Source organism: Cucurbita maxima, unplaced genomic scaffold (genome assembly GCF_002738345.1).
Source record: "Cucurbita maxima cultivar Rimu unplaced genomic scaffold, Cmax_1.0 Cma_Scf00013, whole genome shotgun sequence".
Lineage (NCBI taxonomy): Eukaryota > Viridiplantae > Streptophyta > Magnoliopsida > Cucurbitales > Cucurbitaceae > Cucurbita > Cucurbita maxima.
The window spans coordinates 2147970-2169634 of NW_019272029.1; the positions used below are offsets into that span (position 1 = coordinate 2147970).

At 37.9% G+C, this 21665-nt stretch overlaps 7 protein-coding genes across 7 annotated transcripts; 6 read left to right on the forward strand and 1 right to left on the reverse strand.

Moving 5' to 3' along the window:
• The first annotated feature begins 3707 nt into the window (after positions 1-3707).
• Positions 3708-5768, forward strand: LOC111488149 (probable protein phosphatase 2C 49). Its single transcript, XM_023135809.1, has 4 exons — positions 3708-4034; positions 4310-4507; positions 4585-4820; positions 5074-5768. Exons 1-4 carry the CDS (start codon positions 3858-3860, stop codon positions 5642-5644), a joined length of 1182 nt encoding a protein of 393 aa, XP_022991577.1. The 5' UTR covers positions 3708-3857; the 3' UTR covers positions 5645-5768.
• Positions 5769-8193: 2425 nt separating this feature from the next.
• On the forward strand, positions 8194-9253 carry LOC111488314 (short-chain dehydrogenase reductase 3b-like; the record flags this gene model as incomplete). The annotated part of the gene is made up of 2 exons (XM_023136013.1): positions 8194-8541; positions 8799-9253. Coding segments are annotated over 2 exons (771 nt in total), but the record flags the coding sequence as incomplete, so codon positions are not given.
• Positions 9254-10131: 878 nt separating this feature from the next.
• LOC111488170 (short-chain dehydrogenase reductase 3b-like) lies at positions 10132-11214 on the forward strand. The gene is made up of 3 exons (XM_023135840.1): positions 10132-10157; positions 10217-10559; positions 10672-11214. The coding sequence occupies exons 1-3, from the start codon at positions 10144-10146 to the stop codon at positions 11095-11097; spliced, it is 783 nt and encodes a 260-aa protein (XP_022991608.1). The 5' UTR covers positions 10132-10143; the 3' UTR covers positions 11098-11214.
• An 840-nt stretch (positions 11215-12054) lies between these two features.
• Positions 12055-13378, forward strand: LOC111488187 (short-chain dehydrogenase reductase 3b-like). The gene is made up of 4 exons (XM_023135858.1): positions 12055-12073; positions 12240-12295; positions 12364-12706; positions 12787-13378. The coding sequence occupies exons 2-4, from the start codon at positions 12279-12281 to the stop codon at positions 13210-13212; spliced, it is 786 nt and encodes a 261-aa protein (XP_022991626.1). The 5' UTR covers positions 12055-12073; positions 12240-12278; the 3' UTR covers positions 13213-13378.
• A 1749-nt stretch (positions 13379-15127) lies between these two features.
• Positions 15128-16175, forward strand: LOC111488185 (short-chain dehydrogenase reductase 3b-like). Its single transcript, XM_023135855.1, has 2 exons — positions 15128-15238; positions 15316-16175. Exons 1-2 carry the CDS (start codon positions 15225-15227, stop codon positions 16100-16102), a joined length of 801 nt encoding a protein of 266 aa, XP_022991623.1. The 5' UTR covers positions 15128-15224; the 3' UTR covers positions 16103-16175.
• A 1172-nt stretch (positions 16176-17347) lies between these two features.
• Positions 17348-18990, forward strand: LOC111488315 (peroxidase 5-like). Its single transcript, XM_023136014.1, has 2 exons — positions 17348-17512; positions 18220-18990. Exons 1-2 carry the CDS (start codon positions 17348-17350, stop codon positions 18988-18990), a joined length of 936 nt encoding a protein of 311 aa, XP_022991782.1.
• Positions 18991-19713: 723 nt separating this feature from the next.
• On the reverse strand, positions 19714-21463 carry LOC111488183 (peroxidase 5-like). Its single transcript, XM_023135853.1, has 2 exons — positions 21218-21463; positions 19714-20713 (listed from the first exon to the last, which is right to left on the reverse strand). Exons 1-2 carry the CDS (start codon positions 21428-21430, stop codon positions 19943-19945), a joined length of 984 nt encoding a protein of 327 aa, XP_022991621.1. The 5' UTR covers positions 21431-21463; the 3' UTR covers positions 19714-19942.
• Positions 21464-21665: the final 202 nt, after the last annotated feature.

Here is a 21665-nt window from a genome sequence, read left to right on the forward strand (position 1 = left end):
TATGTAATTTGCAAAGAGGAAGACAAATTTGTGAGTAGGCAATGCCAAATTGCCAATTTTGACTTAGGGGTCAAATTTTTGGCCACGCCTTACCCCACTACTCATGGTGGGCATGCATTCAAAATCGAGCCTAAACCCTAATATCTTCTCGAACCCACGTCGATATCGTATCTAAAAGGAACGTTGACTGAGAGATTTGAACTTTTAACTTCTTAATCGAATATGTATTGCGTTAGGAACCACTGACCCTCTACAATGGTATGATGTTGTCTTCTTTGAGCAATAACTCTCATGACATTACTTTTGGTTTTCTCGAAAGACCTCATACCAATAGAGATGTATTCCTTACAAACCCATGATCAACCCGTTTATTCCTTTTCTATTTTTGTGATATTTTAATTATTTTTAGCAATTATATTTTAGTTTACTATGTTGACGTGTTTATGCTTTGTTTTGGGCCTAGATTGAGGCCCGGGTACTTAACAAGGTGCTGGGCTTAAAAACTCCGGTTTTGTCGGCCCAAATTTGGAAGGCCCAATATGGAATAATAAATTATATTTCAATTAAATTATTCCTTTAAATTTACTATTTCATTAATCAATTTGTGTGGTTGGTTGGAGAGAATCATTTTACTGTCCCCAACACAACCAAATCACATTCGAACACGTGTCAGATTCTTTTTTCATTCACTATTTCACCAATTATTGTCTTACTCCAATGTTCAATAAAAAATTCATTCATATTATCCACCATTTATTATTTTAAAAATAGTTAAAATCATTTTTAAATAATTTCAAAATCATTACGAAATATATTTTTAATCTACCAGAAGAATCACACTATTTTATATTTAAATAAATAACCTAAGTTTCATAAAATTAAATAAAGTAATATAGATCAATTATATATATATATATATATATATATATATATATCTTGAGACTATCCATTTATGATAATATAGTTTTTATGTCAATCCATTAAAAATAAATTAATAATTGGTCTACTCACCATTTATCTCTTTTGACAACTCAGTATCTTTGCTAGCACAGCGTACAGTCCGAGCTCAATTACAATTCACTTCATTAGGAGCAACATCACAATTTACTTTTCTTGGAAACCCAGCATCTTCGTTGACACATCGTTTGGTGTCTGGCTTTGATATCATTTTGTAACAGCTTGAGCTTCTGGTAGACTACTCCATTAATCAAAAATCAATGAAAGGAAAGAGTTCAATCTCATCCAGCCTCCTATGTTCAAGAGTGAAAGAAAGGGTGACTGGAAAAAAAACGACTCTTTCTAATTCAGTTGGTTTCTTTGATTTGCGGGCAGGACGGCTTTTCTTAAGACCGAAATGCTACCTCTACTCGAAAAAGCGCAGACTGACTTGGAGACCTGGCAAATGTACGTTCTTATCTTTTCTTTTTTTTTTTTGTATATGAGAGGGCTCAGAATTTGAGCCCGATTCCAAGCGAGCAAAATTAGAAGTCATTCCTAACATATATTGTCTACTTTTGTCCGTTACATTATCAGTGTCTCACAATTCTTTTTTAACTATTTTGGAATAAAATATATTACAAAATAAATAACTTTTGGTAACCACACGAATATAAAGTGTTTTAAGTTGATGGAGACAGTAAAAGGTGGCACGTGTTTGATGGAAATACACACGTCTCTGTGGTTTCCTCCACGTTTATCTAGAACAATTATTTATTTATTTATTATTATTATTTCTGTTCACTAAAAAATAAAACACATAATAATAATAATAATAAATTAAAGAAAAATAAAATTAAGAAAAGTACAAATTGTGGAAATTGATGTCATCAATTAGGATAAATATGAGAGAAATAAAATCAATTGCTTTTAATTAATATAAGAAATAATCAAAATAATATAATAATAATAAAGAAAAGAAAATTAATTTTATTTAATGAGTGGGTTGCTGAATTAGACCACCCAAACCAAACTTAATCCCCCACTCGCAATGCTCTAAAATCAACTTTTTATTTTTTATTTTTATTTTTATTTTATTTTCTTACGTTTATTACACAATCTTATCGATGATAAATTGATGTATGTTACAAATAAATAAATAAATAAAAGGATCACAATAACTCTTTATCATGACATCGATCATGTTAACTAACGAGCTTATGATGTAATCTCATTAAACTATATGCTTATTTTAATCTAACTTAAATATATTATGTGAGATCTCATTTTTATAGAATGTGAAAATTTTAAAACTGTGAGATTGACCGCGATATGTAATGGATTGAAGTTGATAATGTCTACTAACAATGGGCTTAGATTATTATAAATGGTATTAGAACTAGACACCGAATAGTGTGTCAGCGAAGATGTTGGCCGCCATGGATGTGGATTGTAAGATGGTTAAATGTATTTTAAAATTATAAGACTAATAGTGATACATAACATGCCAAAATGGACAATATCCATTGGTATGTATTTTAAAACGAGAAGTTTCTTTAATCTTATCATGTCCATAAAACAACACACCTGCTTCATCTTGTTGGATGAAAGTCCCACATTAGCTAATTTAAGGAATGATCATGAATTTATAATCTATAAATACTACCATCATTGCTGTGAGGCCTTTTGGAAAACACAGAGTAAAGCCATGAGAGCTCTACACTCTCTGTCATACCAAACTTTTAATATGCTGCCAAACACACCACTCGGGTACATCGTACACTCCCCTCCCACCCCAACGACCTCTGACCCCTCCTATACTGCTAGGCTGGTACTTCCCACGTGTCTCCATGGGCCCAACTCCAAATGAGAAAAAAAAAATATGTTTTGTAATATTGAACAAAGAGTGTACTTTGTTTGAAGACTCCAAAAGAAAAAAAAAATCTATAAAATGTCGATAGATAATTTTCGTCTAAAATTAACGATAAGAATTTTTTTTTTTTTCTAAGGTAAAATATGTGGATGCATTTTAAATATAATATTAAGGGTAAGAATATTTTAATTTTATTTTTAAAAGTGGAAGGTATTAAAAAAAATGTATAAATGGATGAAAAAAAAGGGAATTAGAAAAGTTATTGAAATTTGAGCCACTCTTTTGTTGACACGTGGTGATAGACCCACCAATTTATTCGAACCGCGTCTGAAACCATCTGATGGGTCGGCCAATTCTGACACGTAATTCCAGCACACTCCTTAAAAAATTGCTTACGTAATCTCAACCCATATTAATTTTATTATTTAAGAAAAGAAAGCACTATTATTTAGTATTATCGATAATTTTAATTAAATAATTAATAGAGGATTATTATTTTTAAAAAATTATCAACCTATATTATCTTTTCGCTAACATATTTACTCTAAACAACTAAAAGTTTATATATTTTTTTTAAAACAAAGTAGCTTAATTTCCACGTCGGCGGGCATGGAGACAAGTCGCTAGAAAACTCTACAGCTGCCAGACCCATGATCCTACGTCACTTTAACGCTCTCCCTTTAAAGAAAAACGAAGTCAACGCAATTCAAAGGAAAGGCTATTTCAGTAATTTCGCAGGAGTTTAGAAAATAAGCCTGCCACGCGTCAACGCGAAGACGGTAACGTGTCTTCGTAGACAAGTCCCGATAACGGCGTTACGTGCTCCGTCTCCTTCCATGAATTTACTCTCCCCCGCGTCGTCTCCACTATATATTGTTCTTCATCGCCGACTTCTTCAAAAATATTTCCGATCAACATTCTAAAATTTCCAGACAAAAAAAAAAAAAAAAAAAAACCGATCCGAATTCTAATTCATACATACCGATCTTCTTGTTGTAACGATTCTGATCGCTCTGTTGAAGAATCTGATTCTTTGGTCAATGTAAAAATGGTTGCTGAAGCAGAGGTTATTGTTTGTCCGAAGAGCCTCCCGGTTCTAGAGGTGCCGTATTACAGTAAGGAAACTCGTCTTGAGGAAATTGAGTCCATTAATGGTGGTATTTTGATCGATCCGACTTTCAATCGTGTTCGTGCTTCCGAGCCCGTTTCTTCCAGTTCACAATCGGTAGGTTCTTCTTCTTCTTCTTTGTATAGGTAAATTCAACTCTGAGTTAGGGAAAGTAACAGTGATTGTTACGAAATTGATTTTGTGGTGATCGGGTTCGATTTCGGGGCGATAGTGATAGTTCTGGAATTGGAAAGGGTTTTGGATTTTGGGGTTTAGATTCTTTGGAATCATGATTTTGAGTTCATCTTTGTTTGTATTTTGTGCAAAATTGATCTGTTGTTGGATTCTGAGCGTTTGTTTGAGTTTTATGATATTAGTTTCTGCATCTTCAGGATATTAAACCCATGAAGAAAATTCCAGATCCCGACACCGACAAGGCAAAGGATAAGGAATTTCCGAATCTCCGGTCGGGTAGCTTTGCTGATATTGGACCGAGGAGATACATGGAAGATGAACATATAAGGATAGATGATTTGTCTTCACATTTAGGATCGCTGTTTAAGTTTCCTAAGCCAAGTGCCTTCTATGGGGTGAGCTCAGTTCTTTGAATTTGGGTTGTCTTTGTTTACTATGGACATGATCCGAGTGGAGTTCCTATGTTTTTCAGGTGTTTGACGGACATGGAGGTCCTGAAGCAGCAGCTTATATCAGAAAGAATGTTCTTAGACTCTTTTTTGAGGATGTCAATTTTCCTCAAATGCCAGATTTCGATGAAGTCTTGCCGGAGGAGATACAAAATTGCCTCCGGAAAGCATTTCTTCTGGCTGATCAAGCTCTAGCTGATGATTCTGGTGTCAGTAATTCGTGTGGAACGACGGCCCTGACAGCCCTTGTGCTTGGAAGGTATGTTCTTCCTTCCCCATGTAATGATCCTTCGTCCCTGTATTTGTAGAGTTGGTTAGTAATCACGAATTTCCGCCATGGTAGAATATTGTCTACTTTAATAGTTTGGCTTGGGCTTCCCCAAAAAGTCTCCGTACCAATAGAGATGTACCAATAGAGATAGTAACCGATGTGGGACTCCCTCCCAACACTCCTCTACAATCAATACAATCAATAGCTGATTGCATTTAATGGTGTATTATCTGTTCTTCAGGCATTTAATGGTGGCGAATGCTGGAGATTGCCGGGCTGTTCTCAGCCGGAATGGAGAGGCAGTAGATATGTCACAAGACCACCGGCCAATTTATTCGCTGGAGAAGCAACGGGTGGAAGAGCTGGGTGGCTATGTTGATGGTGGCTATCTGAACGGTGTTTTATCGGTGTCAAGGGCGTTGGGGGATTGGGACATGAAGCTCCCACATGGCTCTCCTTCACCTCTCATTGCAGAACCAGAATGCAAGCAGGTGGTTCTTACAGAGGAGGATGAGTTCTTGATCATAGCTTGTGATGGGATTTGGGACGTGATGTCGAGCCAACAAGCGGTCAATGTAGTTCGACAGGGGCTTCAACGACACGCCGACCCAGAGCGGTGTGCTCGAGAGCTCGTCCTGTGTGCTTTGCGATTGGACTCATTCGATAATCTGACTGTTGTGGTGGTTTGCTTCTCTAGTTTTCATGGCGACGGTTCCTCACTACCACAGCAGAGAAAATTGAGATACTGCAGTCTGTCTGCGCAGGCTCTTTGTAGTCTGCAGAGATGGTTGGATAACAGTGGATGCCAATGAGTGTAACTTCTTCTTCCTGTAAAAACGAGCACTACAATCCCATTTATTGTAATGTAAATAATTTTCAAGTACCAAGTTTTCTTCCTACTAAATAAACCAGCTGGTCCCAGCATATTTTTGTGAAGTACATTAATTTTTTTTCACATGATCGTGTTCAAATATGTCAGTGGACAAATGTCTGTTGAGTCGAATTGGAGTTATCATAAGAAACCAAGACTAACTCAGTAAACACCATCTTGTTAAAGTTCTTGTGCCCTAAACAACCGGAAGTTTTTGTACCCTAAACAACCCAATAACGCAGTTCATTCCATGGCCCTCTCCATTTCTTCAATAGAAGATACCTCTTTGCCCTTGAACCAACAATTTTGTTTCGATCAAACTCCCTTTTTCTAATAAGTTAGAGGTCTCCGTAAACATATTAAAGGGTTAATCTTATCCCGCAAGTGACATGAGGGTACTCTACTCGTTTGAATTCCTTGTCCTGATCACTTTGATGTTTTCCTTTACTGCTTTCATGATGTATATTTTCTTTTAGTATTTTTTAAGTGTGACTTTGGCAAAATTATGTATATGATGGTAGACTTGAAATGTCTATATTATAGGGGATGCAATTAGTTGTCTATTATTCCTACCCTCCATGAGACTGCCAATGGATATTTTGATTTTAGACATGTTGATGCTGGTAGATTTGAAATGTCTGTATTATAGAGAAAGCATTCCATTGCTAGTCTCATGAAGGTCTGCTCACAATATAAACGTTGTTTTTTTCAATCCTCTCAAATCTTGGTTTCAAACTCTCTATTTAATATCTCTCCCTACTCCATTTTCTAAAATCTTCTTCTCTAAGTAGGGCTAGAAGCTTGAATATACATCGTTAGACCGTAGACGACAAGATTTCAAGTTGGTTGACTCACTCGGTAGTGAGAGTGAGTAGCGCACAATCGCTTACAAATGTTCGGTAAGAATGCGATTGTGACACTCAAATAACTCAGTCCTAGGCTTTCTAGACTCCATTTAAGTAACCTCTCAAGCAAAGGTAGCAGCAGTTCCTATATTTGCAAACATCCTACGACTTACTAGAAACACATCACGACAATAAGACTATCTCAGCTATGCATTTCATGATTGATTTTAAGCTAACAATGGAACTGAAACCAGGTTAAAGGCTGGAATACTTACAGTGGCCACAGGAGGCAAAAGAGGAGGAACTTCATAGGAGACTGTCAACTGAAAACAACCAAAACAGGAAATTCAGAAATGTTTGAAACTAGGGTTAGATTGTAACAGAGTAACAATGAAGATTTATGCATATATGTTTAAATTTTCTGAGGATCCCTTTGGATAAAATCGTACAACATCAAGATTTTGTATGAATTCAGCCAGCAAAGGCTCAGAAGTAGTAATAACGACAATCAGATCCAGTGGAACGAAATCAATTGAACAATTCAATGCTGCATGAGACTAGCAATGGATATTTGAATTTAGACTGTTAGACGAACACGACTCTCCACAATAGTATGATATTGTCCACTTTGAGAATAAGCTCTCGTGGCTTTGCTTTGGGCTTTGACCTTTTAGAACTCATGTCAATGAAGAGTGTATTCTTAGATTATAAACTCATGACCATTCCCTAAATTAACTCATGTGAGACACTTTCAACTTTCATCTAACATAGACCATCATCAAATAACATTTCAAGAACAGAACGAACTGGAAGAACATTTCTAAATATCAAGAACTGCACCAACCAAACCAATCCAGAGAAGAATTGGGAGTTGAAATCCAAACAAGCCATAGCAAATAGAGAATCAATAAACGGGAAAGAAACTAAGAATGAGGAAAGAAATGGTGTATTTACGTTCAATTCCGCCATTCCATAGAAGAATTTAGGGTTTCGGCTGCGCTTCGAGGGGCCGCGTGGGATTTTGAAGACGAGCTCCGGTAGAAACAGTGACCTAGAATTAATACTTCAGCAAGTGGGAATCGCCATAAATAAGACGCGATTTCTCCTCTGCCGAGTAGCTCGAGTTCTCGCGAGTTTTCCGACGATTTTTTTCTTTTTACAAACCTGCCATTGCATATAAATTGATTTTTATTAAAAAAAAATTAATGCATAATTAAATATATCATTAAATAAAGTAATTAAATTTGGTGACTTTACTGTAAATCTATATACTAGTAATAGCACCATTAAATATAAAGTTGACCTTAAATAATTAAAACAAAAGGTATATTATTTAACTAATATTTTCATTTTTATTTACAATTTTGATTTTATACACATCTTTCAATATTTTTGTCCTTATCCATATAAAAAAAAAAAACAAACTTTATTTAAAAGTCAAATAAATAGATTTTATAATAAAAAAACATAATAATTTATTTATTTATATATTATTGACGGACAGATCTTCACCTTATAGGTCGATCAACTAAAAAACAAAGCTATTGATAATCTCTAAAACTTATCATTAAATAATGTTATCAAGATTTGGATTTCACACACAATCTTCACAAGCTTTTGGCTGTCTATGTACACTAATGTCTGATGCAGGCGGCCGCATGGGAAGGTGGCTCTCATAACAGGAGCCGCCAGCGGCATCGGCGAGGAGACGGCGAGACTATTTGCAGCCAATGACGCTTTTGTTGTCGTAGCCGACATCGACGACGAACTGGGTAGGAAGGTGGCTGCCTCCATCGGCATCGACCAAGCCAGCTTTCACCATTGTGATGTGAGAGACGAGAAGCAAGTTGAAGAAACGGTGAGCTACACTGTTGAAAAACATGGCCGCCTCGACATTCTCTTCAGCAATGCTGGCATCGTGAGCTCTCTCGCTTCAATTCTATCGCTTGACATCTCTAATTTCGACAACGTTTTTGCAACCAACGTCCATGGAGTATGTTATATACCAAAAATCTTAAGCTAATCGTTACGATGTAATTAAATTATAAGTTTTAGTCGTAGGGTTTTTATAATCTCTAAAATTTGCTAATAGATTCTCAAATTTTTTATTTTATGTCTAAAACATTCTTAATCTAACATTCAAAAATTGGTTAAACACAGCAATTAAAATTTTAAGAATATATATGATACAAATAGAGAGTAGGTATATAAACCCTTATAATTTAACCTATGAACGTTTTACATGAAAAGGTGGTTGGGAAGATCATGCACAGCGCACGAGCAATGGTGGAGAAAAACATACGTGGGTCGATCATTTGCATGGCGAGTGTGGCAGTGATGGTTGGAGGGATAGGGTCGATAGCGTACACAAGCTCGAAGCATGCAGTGTTGGGGGTGGTTAGGTCGAGTAGCTTGGAGCTCGGGGCATATGGGATTAGAGTGAACTGTGTGCCTCCACATGGGGTGGCAACGCCGCTGGCTCGCCGGACTTTGAATATGGAAGGGAGTAAGATTGAAGAGCTTGTTTCTGCATCGGCAAGCTTGAAGGGTGTGGTGCTGAAGGCTAGCCATGTAGCTGAGGCCGCTCTGCTCCTCGCATCCGATGAATCAGCTTATATAAGTGGTCAAAACTTGGTCGTTGGCGGCTTCACGGCGGTCCAACCAGTCATATAATTCTGTGTTCTTAAGCGTTTGTATTATTAATCTCTTTCGTACCATATTGGATTATTATTAAGTTAATCCGAACATAATTTAATCGATTGAGACATATATTTTCGACTCATCAGACCTAACAAATTCAATCTTAATGAAAAGTTGCTATTATTCAATTGATTATAACATTTTTCTTTAATATTATTTAAATTGATTCATTTATAAAAATTTAGAATTTTAATTAGTGAGAACCCAAAAATTTAATACATAATGCATAATTAAACTTATAATTAAACTTATCATTAAAATACTTAAATTTTGGTGGGTGATTCAAGTTGACAAGTACGATAGGTTGGAACTGAAGTTTCAAACTTTACAGTTTCATGGTTGCATATTCAGTTGAGCATATGTGATTGAGTCGTTCGTATCTGAGCTTGAGAAAGATTTTTTATACTAACTGTGTCTGCTTCAACATCACCCGTCACTCGTGTTGTATAGTATAGCAAGAATACAAGTAAAATCTCAGTAAGGAAGATGACCCCATGACAAAGGAAAGTATTAAAACTTTAACCTTAAATATAATTTTATGGTCAAATTTAAGCATAATTCAATTAGTTATTACATATATATTTAATTAAAAAATTGAATATAATAATTTTATTTGAATAAAATAAATAGAATTTAATACGAGGTAAATAGATACATACACATTGAAAATACATATCATTGATCAAGAAATTAAAGATCTGAATCTTCATTTTTATACCGACTTATTACGTCCACTTGAGTCTTTAACGAATTTATTGTCGGTGAATTAAAATTTTGGCATTATTTTATTACATTGATGACATTAAAAATTATTTTAATTATAGGAGATGTATTTATATAAAAAATTGTGTACAAATTTGGACATATATCCAAAAGCTTGGAGACCATCTTAACAATGTCGAAACCAAGGTAAACACTCGTGTCTTTCTCTCTCTCTCTCTATCTATGTACTAAAATTTCTGATGTAGGCGGCTGCATGGGAAGGTGGCTCTCATAACAGGAGCCGCCAGTGGCATCGGCGAGGAGACGGCGAGACTATTTGCAGCCAACGGCGCTTTCGTTGTCGTAGCCGACATCGATAACGAACTGGGTAGGAAGGTGGCTGCCTCCATCGGCATCGACCAAGCCAGCTTTCACCATTGTGATGTTAGAGACGAGAAGCAAGTCGAAGAAATGGTGAGCCACACCGTTGAAAAACATGGCCGCCTCGACATTCTCTTCAGCAATGCTGGCATCGTGGGCTCTCTAGCTTCGATTCTATCGCTTGACATCTCCGATTTCGATGACATATTTGCAACCAACGTCCGTGGAGTATGTTATTTGGAAATCTATTCGTACCCTTTAAATTTGAAGAATCTATCCGATATTTGATATGTGGTTATAATTTAGCTTTTTAAGTTTTTGGATTTGTACTTTTAAAAAGGTGGTTGGGACGATTAAGCACGGTGCGCGAGCTATGGTGGAGAAAAACATACGTGGGTCGATCATTTGCACAACGAGCGTGTCGGCCATGATAGGAGGGGCGGGGCCGATGGCATACACAAGCTCGAAGCACGCGGTGTTGGGGGTGGTGAGGTCGAGCAGCTTGGAGCTCGGGGCGTATGGGATTAGAGTGAACTGTGTGTCGCCATACGGGGTGGCAACGCCCATGGCTCGCCGGGCTTTGAATTTGGAAGATGATAAGCTTGAAGAGATTGTTTGTTCGAAGGCAAGCTTGAAGGGTGCGGTGCTGAAGGCTAGCCATGTAGCTCAGGCCGCTCTGTTCCTTGCATCTGATGAATCAGCTTATATAAGTGGTCAAAACTTGGTGGTTGATGGTGGCTTCACGGCCGTCAGATCAGCCGTATGATTCAGTTGTCTTAAGGGTTTGTATGATTTGAGTAATAATGTTCTACTTTTGAAACATTTCAAAGTTGGAACTTTGAGGAATAAACACACCTTCAATTGCAATGAAAATTAACTTGTGCAATGAAATGGAAGCCAATTTGTCCGTTTTGGGTGTGTATTGCTTTCGGCCTTACGGTTTTAAAATACGTCTGCTTGTAAGAGGTTTTCACACGTTTATAAAGAATGATTCATTCCCCTCTCCAACCGATGTAGGATCTCACAATCCACCCCTTTGGATGCCAACGTCCTCGCTGACACACCGCCTAGTGTCTGGCTCTGATATCATTTGTAACAACTTAAGATCACTGCTAGCAAATATTGTCTGTTTTAGTTTATTATGTATTGTCGTCAGCCTCACAGTTTTAAAACGCATGTGCTAGAGAAAGATTTTCACACTTTAATAAGGAATGATTCATTCCCCTCTTCAACCAATATGGAATTTCACAATCCACCCATTGGGTGCCAACGTCCTCGTTGGCACATTGCCCCTAACTCTGATATCATCTGTAACAATTCAAACCCACCGTTAATATATTTTGTCCGCTTTGGCCTATTACGTATCGTCATCAGTCTCACGATTTTAAAATGCATATGTTAGAGAGAGACTTTCACACTCTTATAAGGAATGATTCGTTTCCCTCTTCAAGTTATATAAGATCTCACACGATCGAATAGTTTAGGCTTCAGCACAAATATGAGACAAATAACACCATGTGATACTCGTCACTACGCCAAATAACTCCACATGATACTTGTCACTTCACCTTTGATGCTTAAGTTAGTGGGCTCTCGTCACTATGCCAAATAACTCCACATGGTACTTGTCACTTCACCTTTGATGCTTAAGTTAGTGGGCTCTCGTCACTTAGCCTTTGATGCTTAAGTTAGTGGGCTCTTGTTTTAACCCTTCTATTATTAACTTTAGGTTAGGTCATGGAGTGTCCTACTTATCTATAGCTTAAAAAAAATGAAGGCAACCAATAATTGAGGACCAATCGTTTGCTTATATTTTCAGCCACACATTGATGAAATAATATCTTCATGGTTCTTCCACAAATTTATTGTCAATATATGATTATGTTTATATTGGTTGTGTGAAAATTTGAACATAGCAAAGAGCTTAGCTTGAAGACGATCTCAACCATGTCTAAATCCACAAGGTAACAATCTATTCTCTCTATTTATGTCCATTACCAACATCTCAATATCTTACAAGTTTCTCAACCAGGCGGCTGCACGGGAAGGTGGCTCTCATAACAGGAGCTGCCAATGGCATTGGTGAAGAGACGGCGAGGCTCTTTGCAGCCAACGGTGCTTATGTCGTCGTAGCCGACATCAACGACGAACTGGGTCAAAAAGTAGCAGCCTCCATTGGCGTCGACCAAGCCAGCTTTCATCACTGCGATGTGAGAGACGAGAACCAAGTTGAAGAAACCGTGAACTACACCGTTGAGAAATACGGTCGTCTCGACATTCTTGTCAGTAATGCTGGCATAACAGGCTCTCTTACTTCAATTCTAGAGTTCGACATGTCCAACTTTGACGACGTAATTTCAACCAACGTCCGTGGGGTATGTTCTATGTTCTGTTCATACACTTAACTCAAAAGTTTAAGTTGATAAGTTACGATATAATATTAAGTTTTTCTTAGGTGGTGGCGACGATCAAGCATGCTGGACAAGCAATGGTGAAAGGAAATATACGAGGGTCGATCATATGTATGGCGAGCACGGCATCGGTGCTTGGTGGGGTAGTATCGACAGCATACATAACCTCGAAGCATGCAATCTTGGGGGTGGTGCGGTCGTGCTGCGGGGAGCTCGGGGCGTATGGGATTAGGGTGAATTGTGTGTCGCCGTACGCGGTGGCGACGAGGATGACTTGTGAGTTTTATAATATGGAAGGGAGTGAGGTTGAAGAGCTTGTTTCTGCATCGGCAAGCTTGAAGGGTGTGGTGCTGAAGGCTAGCCATGTAGCTGAGGCCGTTGTGTTTCTTGCATCGGATGAATCTGCCTATGTAAGTGGTCAAAACTTGGTGGTCGATGGCGGCTTCACGGCGGTCAAATCATTAGGGTGATTCGTTTCTTTTATTGTATGATTTGAATGATGTAGTTTGAAATGAGATGAGTATGTTCAAATTCAAATAAAACTTAATCGATCCAAGAGGATTATAGGTTGAGTTGAGAAAAAGATATTGATGATAAATATGGAAATGAATAATCGTGAATCATGTGTGAAAGAAATATTAATTGAGCAATGAATAAAAGTTTTAAAAAATAAGGTGTACACCATGCTTATCCACCCTACTTTGAAGCTCGAGCGTCTTCGTTATGTACTCGTTGATACTCGTTCCTTTCTCCAATCGATGTGAGACCCACCAATCCATCTCTTTCAGGGTCCAGCGTCCTTGCTGACACATCGTCTTATGTCTACCCCTCACCCTACTTCGGGGCTCAGCGTTCTCACTAGCACTCGTTCCCTTACGTTTCCACACCCTTATAAAGAATGTTTCGTTATATTCCCTTAGGTTTCCTCAAGTGTCCTCGCTAACACTCGTTCCCTTAAGTTTCCACATCTTTATAAAGAATTTCAAGGCTCAGTGTCCTCGCTAGCACTCGTTCCTTTAAGTTTCCACACTCTTATAAATAATGTTTCTTCGCTAGCACTTGTTCCTTTAGGTTTCCACACCCTTATAAAAAAATGTTTCCTCGCTAACACTTGTTCCCTTACGTTTTCACACCCTTATAAAGAATGTTTCTTCGCTTACACTAGTTTCTTTAGGTTTCCACACCTTTATAAAGAATGTTTCTTCCTTAAGTTTCAAGTTTCGTTCGGTTCTCCCGGTTTCCACACCCTTCTATTATTTCTTAAGTTTCAAGTTTCGTTCTGTTCTTCCAGTTTCCACACCCTTTTATTATTCCTTAAGTTTCAAGTTTCGTTCTGTTATCCCGGTTTCCACACCCTTCTATTATTCCTTAAGTTTCAAGTTTCGTTCTGTTCTTCCAGTTTCCACACCCTTTTATTATTCCTTAAGTTTCAAGTTTCGTTCTATTCTCCCAGTTTCCACACCCTTCTATTCTTCCTTAGGTTTCAAGTTTCGTTCTGTTCTTCCAGTTTCCACACCCTTCTATTCTTCCTTAGGTTTCAAGTTTCGTTTTGATCTCCCGGTTTCCACACCCTTCTATTCTTCTTTAGGTTTCAAGTTTCGTTCTCTTCTCCCGATTTCCACACCCTTCTAGTTTTGTTACGTTACTTTTCCTCACTTTCCTTAAGGAAGATGAATTTTGTTCTAATTTATATAGGACCCACCAAATCATTTTTTTCCATATAGTACAGTTAATGAGCCCAAAATTTTTGAAATTTGTATGGAAAATCTCACCCGCTTCCAAAATTTGTTGACTTAATTTTTTTATATTAATAACTAAAATCTCAAAAAATACAAATATGAAATGTTTCAAGTTACAACCAATCACTAACCTCCGTTTCAAACATCAAATAATCTTAATATCTATAATAATCTTAAAAATAGAGTTGGGTTGAATTGTTGGGTTGACCCAACCCGATCACCATAAACTATAATCAATCACTAACATCGGTTTCAAACATCAAATATTCTTAATATCCATAATAATCTTAAAAATAGAGTTGGGACCAATCAATTTTGTTCTAATTATGTAGGACCACCCATTCATTTGTTTTTCCATAGAGTAGGAATAATAATGAACCCAAAATTTTTAAAATTTGTATGGAAAATCTCACCCACTTGCTCGAGCACCGCACCTGCTTCGTCCTTGCAAGACATCTCCTAATATCATCCACAACTTCATTATACAATTTCAAATCCAATTTATCTAATTATTTTAAGTAATTCACATTCTTTTCTTATAATTATTACCTAATAACCCACCTTATAATTACAACATTAAAGTATACAAACTATAGATTTCAAAAAATAATTTTTTTGAGTAAGTTATTAATTAATGTCACAAATCCCCATGATCATATCAGTGAGATATTCAAAGATTTATATTAATATATATATATACACACGATCAAGGATCTCTCTCAATTCTCAAATTCTGAAGAACAATGTCGAAGCCAAGGTAAGATTTTTAATCAATTTATGTTGAAACAAATTGATTTTAATTATTCACTATTATTTCTGTCTTTAATTTCTTAGGTTACAAGGAAAAGTAGCTCTGATCACCGGCGCCGCCAGTGGGATCGGCGAGGAGACGGCGAGACTATTCGCAGCCAACGGCGCGATCGTCGTCATCGCCGACATCCAAGACGAATTGGGACAAAAACTCGCGGCGGAAATCGGCCAAAACCAAGCCAGCTTCCACCACTGCGACGTCAGAGACGAGGTGTCGGTCGAGAAAACCGTCGCCTTCACGGTGGAAAAACACGGCCGGTTGGACATCCTATTCAGCAACGCCGGCAAGATGGGCCCACTTGCCGGAATCCTAGACTTAGACATGGAGGAATTCGAGAACACGATGAGAACTAACGTGAAAGGCGTGACGGTAACGGTGAAGCATGCCGCACGTGCGATGGTAAAAAGCAAGACACGTGGGTCGATTATTTGTACTTCCAGCGTGGCAGCGGCGATAGGTGGGGTTGGGCCGGCAGCGTACACCGTGTCGAAAAGCGCGGTGGTTGGGGTGGTGAAAACGGCGTGTAGTGAGCTGGGGAAGTACGGGATTAGAGTGAACGGAGTTTCGCCGTACGGGGTGGCGACGCCGATGACGTGTGAGAGTTATAATATAAGTGTGGAGGAGGCGGAGAGGAACACAAGCAGTCTGGCGAATTTGAAAGGGATTGTATTGAAATGTCGACATGTCGCTGAGGCGGTTTTGTTTTTGGCGTCCGATGAGTCGGCTTATGTTAGTGGGCATAACTTGACCGTCGACGGCGGCTTTACCATGGTTTGTTCTTCAATTCCGCCGCCCGATTCTTCCATCTGAGATTTCCGTCCTTTTTGCAATATTTTAATGAATTTCGTTATTATTAATATTAAGAATTTAGGAAATTGGAATATTATGAGGTGGCGATGAGCTGGAATTTTTCTTTATTTATTTTATTTTAAAGTCAAAATCTTGGAATCTCCACCGTCCATGTGCAATTACACTTAAATTTTAAATAATAAATAATATTCATGTTTAATATTAAAATAATATTTCAAATCTTTATTTTTATTGTATAATAATTAAAAGATTTTTATCATTGGAGTGATAAAAAAAAATTAAACTCAATTTATTGAGTTAAACTCGATTTATTATGTTAAACTGAATTGACTTGAATTTATTTTATTGTTTATATATATATATATATAAATATAAATAATGGTTTAGGATAAAATTATATAAATAATTATTTTAATTCTATTTAATTTCATATTATTATTTTTATTTATTCTTTCATCACTTTTAAAAATCATTTTAACCATTTTTGGATGTAATTTTAAAATAAAAAAAATACAATTTTAAATAAATCCTTAAATTGAGATCGAGTGGATTATTTATAATTTGAATAATTGAGTCGGATCTTAACGTTTATGCAAAAGTGACACTATTTTTTAAAAAAAGTGTCAACTTTTTGTCCATACAAAATTGTTGAACATTACATTTCGATCATTCCTAAGGAACATTGGTATGGTGTTGTGGATATTCCTAAGTCTTATCCTTAAATGCGACAAATATTCAATTTCATCAAAGTTTGTCTTTTTAATTTGTTCTCCAAATCTAAATCCCTATCAATGAAACCCTTTTTGTCCTAATAATTGTTGCATCCTCCAATTTCTATGCCAAAGTCTTTGAATGTTTCGATCATATCCCTCTAATGTACTCTACTTTTCGATCGATCAATCATAAGAACTCTAAATTTAAACATGTTTTAGCTTGGAGTAATCCTATGTTCATGATATCTTAGAGATTTTTTAAGAAAGCATGTGAGTGAGAAAAAAACACGGTTAAAGAACTCGTGTTTGTCGGTAAAGATATCCTTCACTCTTAGAAACATTTCAAGATAAGTTGATGACGGAGTAAATTATGCGTAATTTTCATTTTATATATATATATATATATATATGATCGATCACGAACTCTTATCCATCTATCTTCTCTTTCTTCTTTGTCTAAGCTAGCTAGTACAAAATGAATACTTTGAGTGGAGAAGCCAAGCTTGTGAGTTTATTAATGGTGGGCATCGTAATGGCATCTAAAGCTTATTGTCAAGACTTGGAATTAGGGTTCTATCGTCAGACATGTCCTTTGGCTGAACGCATTGTGAGAGCCACAGTGGCGAAGGCTGTTCACCACAACCCTGGCATGGCTGCTGGCCTTATTCGTTTGCATTTTCATGATTGTATTGTTCTAGTAAGCCTCCATTACTTTTTACATTTTCTTCTATATTTACTCTCCCTTCCATCTTATAATCCTTTAGTATTACACCATTTTTGGATTATAGATTTAAATGGTAACGATTCAAATTGACCACCAGTGTCCTTTTTTTAGTTTTTAAAACGTTTATGTTAGGGAGCGGTTTCCACAATCTCATAAAGAATGTTTCGTTCTCGTCCCCAACCTATGTGAGATCTCACAATTCACTTCCTTCCCTTCAGGGCCCAGCGTCTTTGTTAATACTAGTTCCCTTCTCCGATCATTGTGAAACCCTCAAATCCACCTCCTTTCAGGGTCCCCTCAAGGTTTTTAAAACGTTTCTGCTAGGGAGAGGTTTCCACACCCTCATAAATAATGTTTCATTCTCCTCCCTAACCGATGTGGGATCTCACAATCCACCCCTCTCTGAGGTCCAGCATCCTCGGTAACACTTGTTCCCTTCTCCAATCGATGTGCAACCCACCTATCCACCTAGGGTTCTGTGTGGTACACCGCCTCGTGTCCACCCCCTTCAGAGCTCAACCTTGTCATTGACACATCTATCGATTGGGGTCGAACGAAATATTATAGACCGTTTAAAAATTTTGAGGGGAAGCCCGAAAAGGAAAGTTGACAATATCTCCTAGTGATGGGCTCATTCGTTACATAAACACTAATTCTATCTATGAATTAAACAATGACAGGGATGCGATGCATCGATACTCCTCGACAAAACGCCGCAAAATCCTGATTCCGAAAAAGACAATTTCGCCAACCCATTATTACGAGGCTTCGAAGTAATCGACGACGCCAAATCCCATCTTGAATCCCTATGTCCAAACACAGTTTCTTGCGCCGACATTTTAGCCTTTGCAGCTCGAGACAGCGTCGCCATCACCGGTCAATTCACCTACGCGGTCCCTGGCGGCCGTCGCGACTCATTGGTTTCCCATGGAGCAAACGTTTCCGACAACGTGCCATTTCCGACATCCGACATTGGGTTCCTCAAACAACGATTCGAACAACGAGGCCTGTCGTTGAGAGACATGGTGGCTCTCTCAGGCGCCCACTCCATCGGCATTGCTCCTTGCAGCGCCTTCTCCGAACGCCTTTACTTTTTTAACGATACAATTAATCAAACTGATCCGTCTTTGGACCCAAAGTTTGCGGCTTTTTTGAAAACCAAGTGTCCGTTGAATAGTAGGTTGAATCAAATAACGGCGGATTTGGATAATGTGTCGCCGAACCGGTTGGATGTTCAGTTTTTTGAGAATTTGAAGAGAAAGATGGGGGTTTTGTCGTCCGATCAGGCGTTGGTGACTGACCCTTTGACGGCGGCGACGGTGAGGAGATACCTGAGGAATAGAGCGGTGTGGATGAGGGATTTCTCGAAGGCGATGGTGAAGATGGGGAAGCTGCTGGTTTTGACTGGAACTCAAGGGGAGATTAGAAGGAACTGCCATTTTAAGAACTAGGGTTTCTTTGTTTGAATTGATTATCATTGGCTTTGTATGTAATTAGTCTCATTTTATGATTGATTTACACCCTTTGTTTTGGTTAATGTCGTTCTAAAATTACTTGTAATAGGAGGTCGGGCACACAAGTGAGTCATATGACAATTATGCTCGTTCAAGGCATGTTGTTGCATGCTCGTGGCATGCCAAAACTCTTGACAGGTATCAGTTATTGCTTTCATGATGTATAGTGTATGATGATTAGGCAGAATTATGTCTACGCCTGGTAGACATGAAATGCTCCAGAATGTACTAGAGGAGGATGTGACCAGTCGTCAACTCCTCCCACTAGATTTTGCATGACCGTTCGGCAAAATCACGTCTAGGCTTGCTAGACCTAAATCGCCTCAAAATGTACGGTAAAGGGATGCGACTAGGTGTCAAACTCTCCCTATCCTGTAAGTTATATGATATTTAGTAGTTGTGTGGCTTTTACTTGTAGTCATATAACATTGTTTTCAATCTCTCTCAATCTTTGCTTTCATACTCTCTTTCAAAATTTCTCTACTCTTGTTTTCTATAACCTTCTCTTTAGACAGGGTCAGAGGCTTGAATATACGTTGTTCGGCCGTATGCGACATAATCTTAAGTTGGCTTGACATGACTCAGTCAGTGTTGGGTGTGAGTGCTGCACAATCACCAAATCTACCGCCAAGAAAAGTGCTATTGTGACAAAGATTATTAAAAAATTAATAAATTACAAAATATTATTCAATAAAGAGAATTACGAAGTTTCATATAACAACAAAATGTACACTTTTTTTTTGAGTTCAACAAACAAAAAAAAATGAATCAATCACAACAACAAACAATGGAATAATGTAGCGAATTAGAACAAAACAACAAATGTTTAACGTAAGACACACACCAAACCACTTCTTTCCCTGTCGGTGCTCAAATAGAACCATTCAAATCAATTCACAAAGCTGCAATGGCGCCTAATCTCGCCTTGTGATCCCGTAAGGACATCAATTTTGCCCATTTTAACCATCGCCTTAGCAAACTTAGCAGCCCATTTGGAGCCATCATTAGCATTCTTCAACACCATCTTAGACGTCAAAGAGCTACTCAATAACGTTTGATCAGATGTCAACAGCCCACGGTTTTTCTTCAGCTCAATATAGTAACGGTTGTCCAAACGGTGCGGCGTGGAGAAATCAAGCGCCATGGCCGCCTCCTCGCTCCGATCACCACGCGGTGGCGGGCATTTGTTCTTCAAGTAATCAGCATACGAGGGGTCCATTGAAGGGTCTTGTGAATGAGTTTCATTGAAGGAATATAGCCTCTTGGAGAAGGTGGGGCAGTGAGCTATTCCGATGGAGTGTGCACCGGAAAGTGTCACCATCTCCGACACCGACAGCCCTCGTTTCGCAAACTCGCTGGCGAGCTTCTCGGCGTTGAAAGTGAAACTAGGGAGAGTTCCGGCTTCTTCCTTCCTTGAAATGCAGCCATCGCGGCGGCCGGCTGGTACAGCATAGTTAATACCACCAACTTTGTTGGCGCTATCACGGGCGGCGAAGGCGAGAATGTCAGCACAAGACATGGTTTGGGGGCAAATAGCCTCAATTTTGGCCTTGGCTTCATCAATAACCTCGAAACCTCGTAATGTCGGGAAATTTGCTGGATGATATCTCTCAGCTGGGTTTCCCGGAGTTGATTCCAAAAGCACTGACCCATCACATCCCTGAAAAAATTACAAAAAAAAAAAAAAAAAAAAAAAAAAAAAAAAAAAAAAAAAAAAAAAAAAAAAAAAAAACTTAGAAATCAAACAAAAAAAGAAAACCCCAAGGTTAAATCATGTTAGAAATCACGAGCCTCCCTAGTAGTATGATATTGAAGTTTCCCCTGAAGGCCCCATTTCAATGTGGGACTAAATTAAGAGCATAACTCTGATACCATGTTAGAAATCACGACCCTACACAATGATAGGATATTAAAGCTTTCCCAAAAAACCTCATTCAAATGTGAAACTAAGTTAAAGTCATGACTTTGATATCATGTTAGGAATCACGATCCTCCACAATGGTATGATATTATCCACTTTGAGTGTAAACTCGGGTAGTTTTACTTTTACCAATGAAAATATATTCCTTAGTGATAAACTCGTGATGATTCATTAAATTAGTAATATGAGACTCTTTCCTAACAATTTTCAACACAAACCCAAATAAAAAAGATTGAATCATACCCTGACAAAGCAGTCATGGAAGTGCATTCTAATGAGCCCAGCAGCGATGCCAGGGTTACGAGAGACGGCGCGATCAACTGCGTTCTTGATAATGGCCTCGGCCTCGGGACACGATGATCGATAGAAGCCCACTTTTAGGGCTGCGGAAGCGAAAGTGGAGAGGGAAAGGAAGAAGATGATGTAGGAAAGCTTGTGGGAAGAAGAATTAGCCATGGAGGAAGAGGGTTTTTGAGGGAATGATGATATTGCTTGTTTGTTTGGATTTAATGAAGAAATTTGGCGGAATGGGTAATGAATTTATAGGCTAAAATCAAAGACGGCTAATATGAAGTTGTCTAAGTTTGAATTTTTCTGTCACAAATTGCCCGAATTAGGTATGTATTTATTAAATTAATTTGGAAAGTAATAGAGTATTGATATAATTAGATGATGAAAGTCCCACATCGGC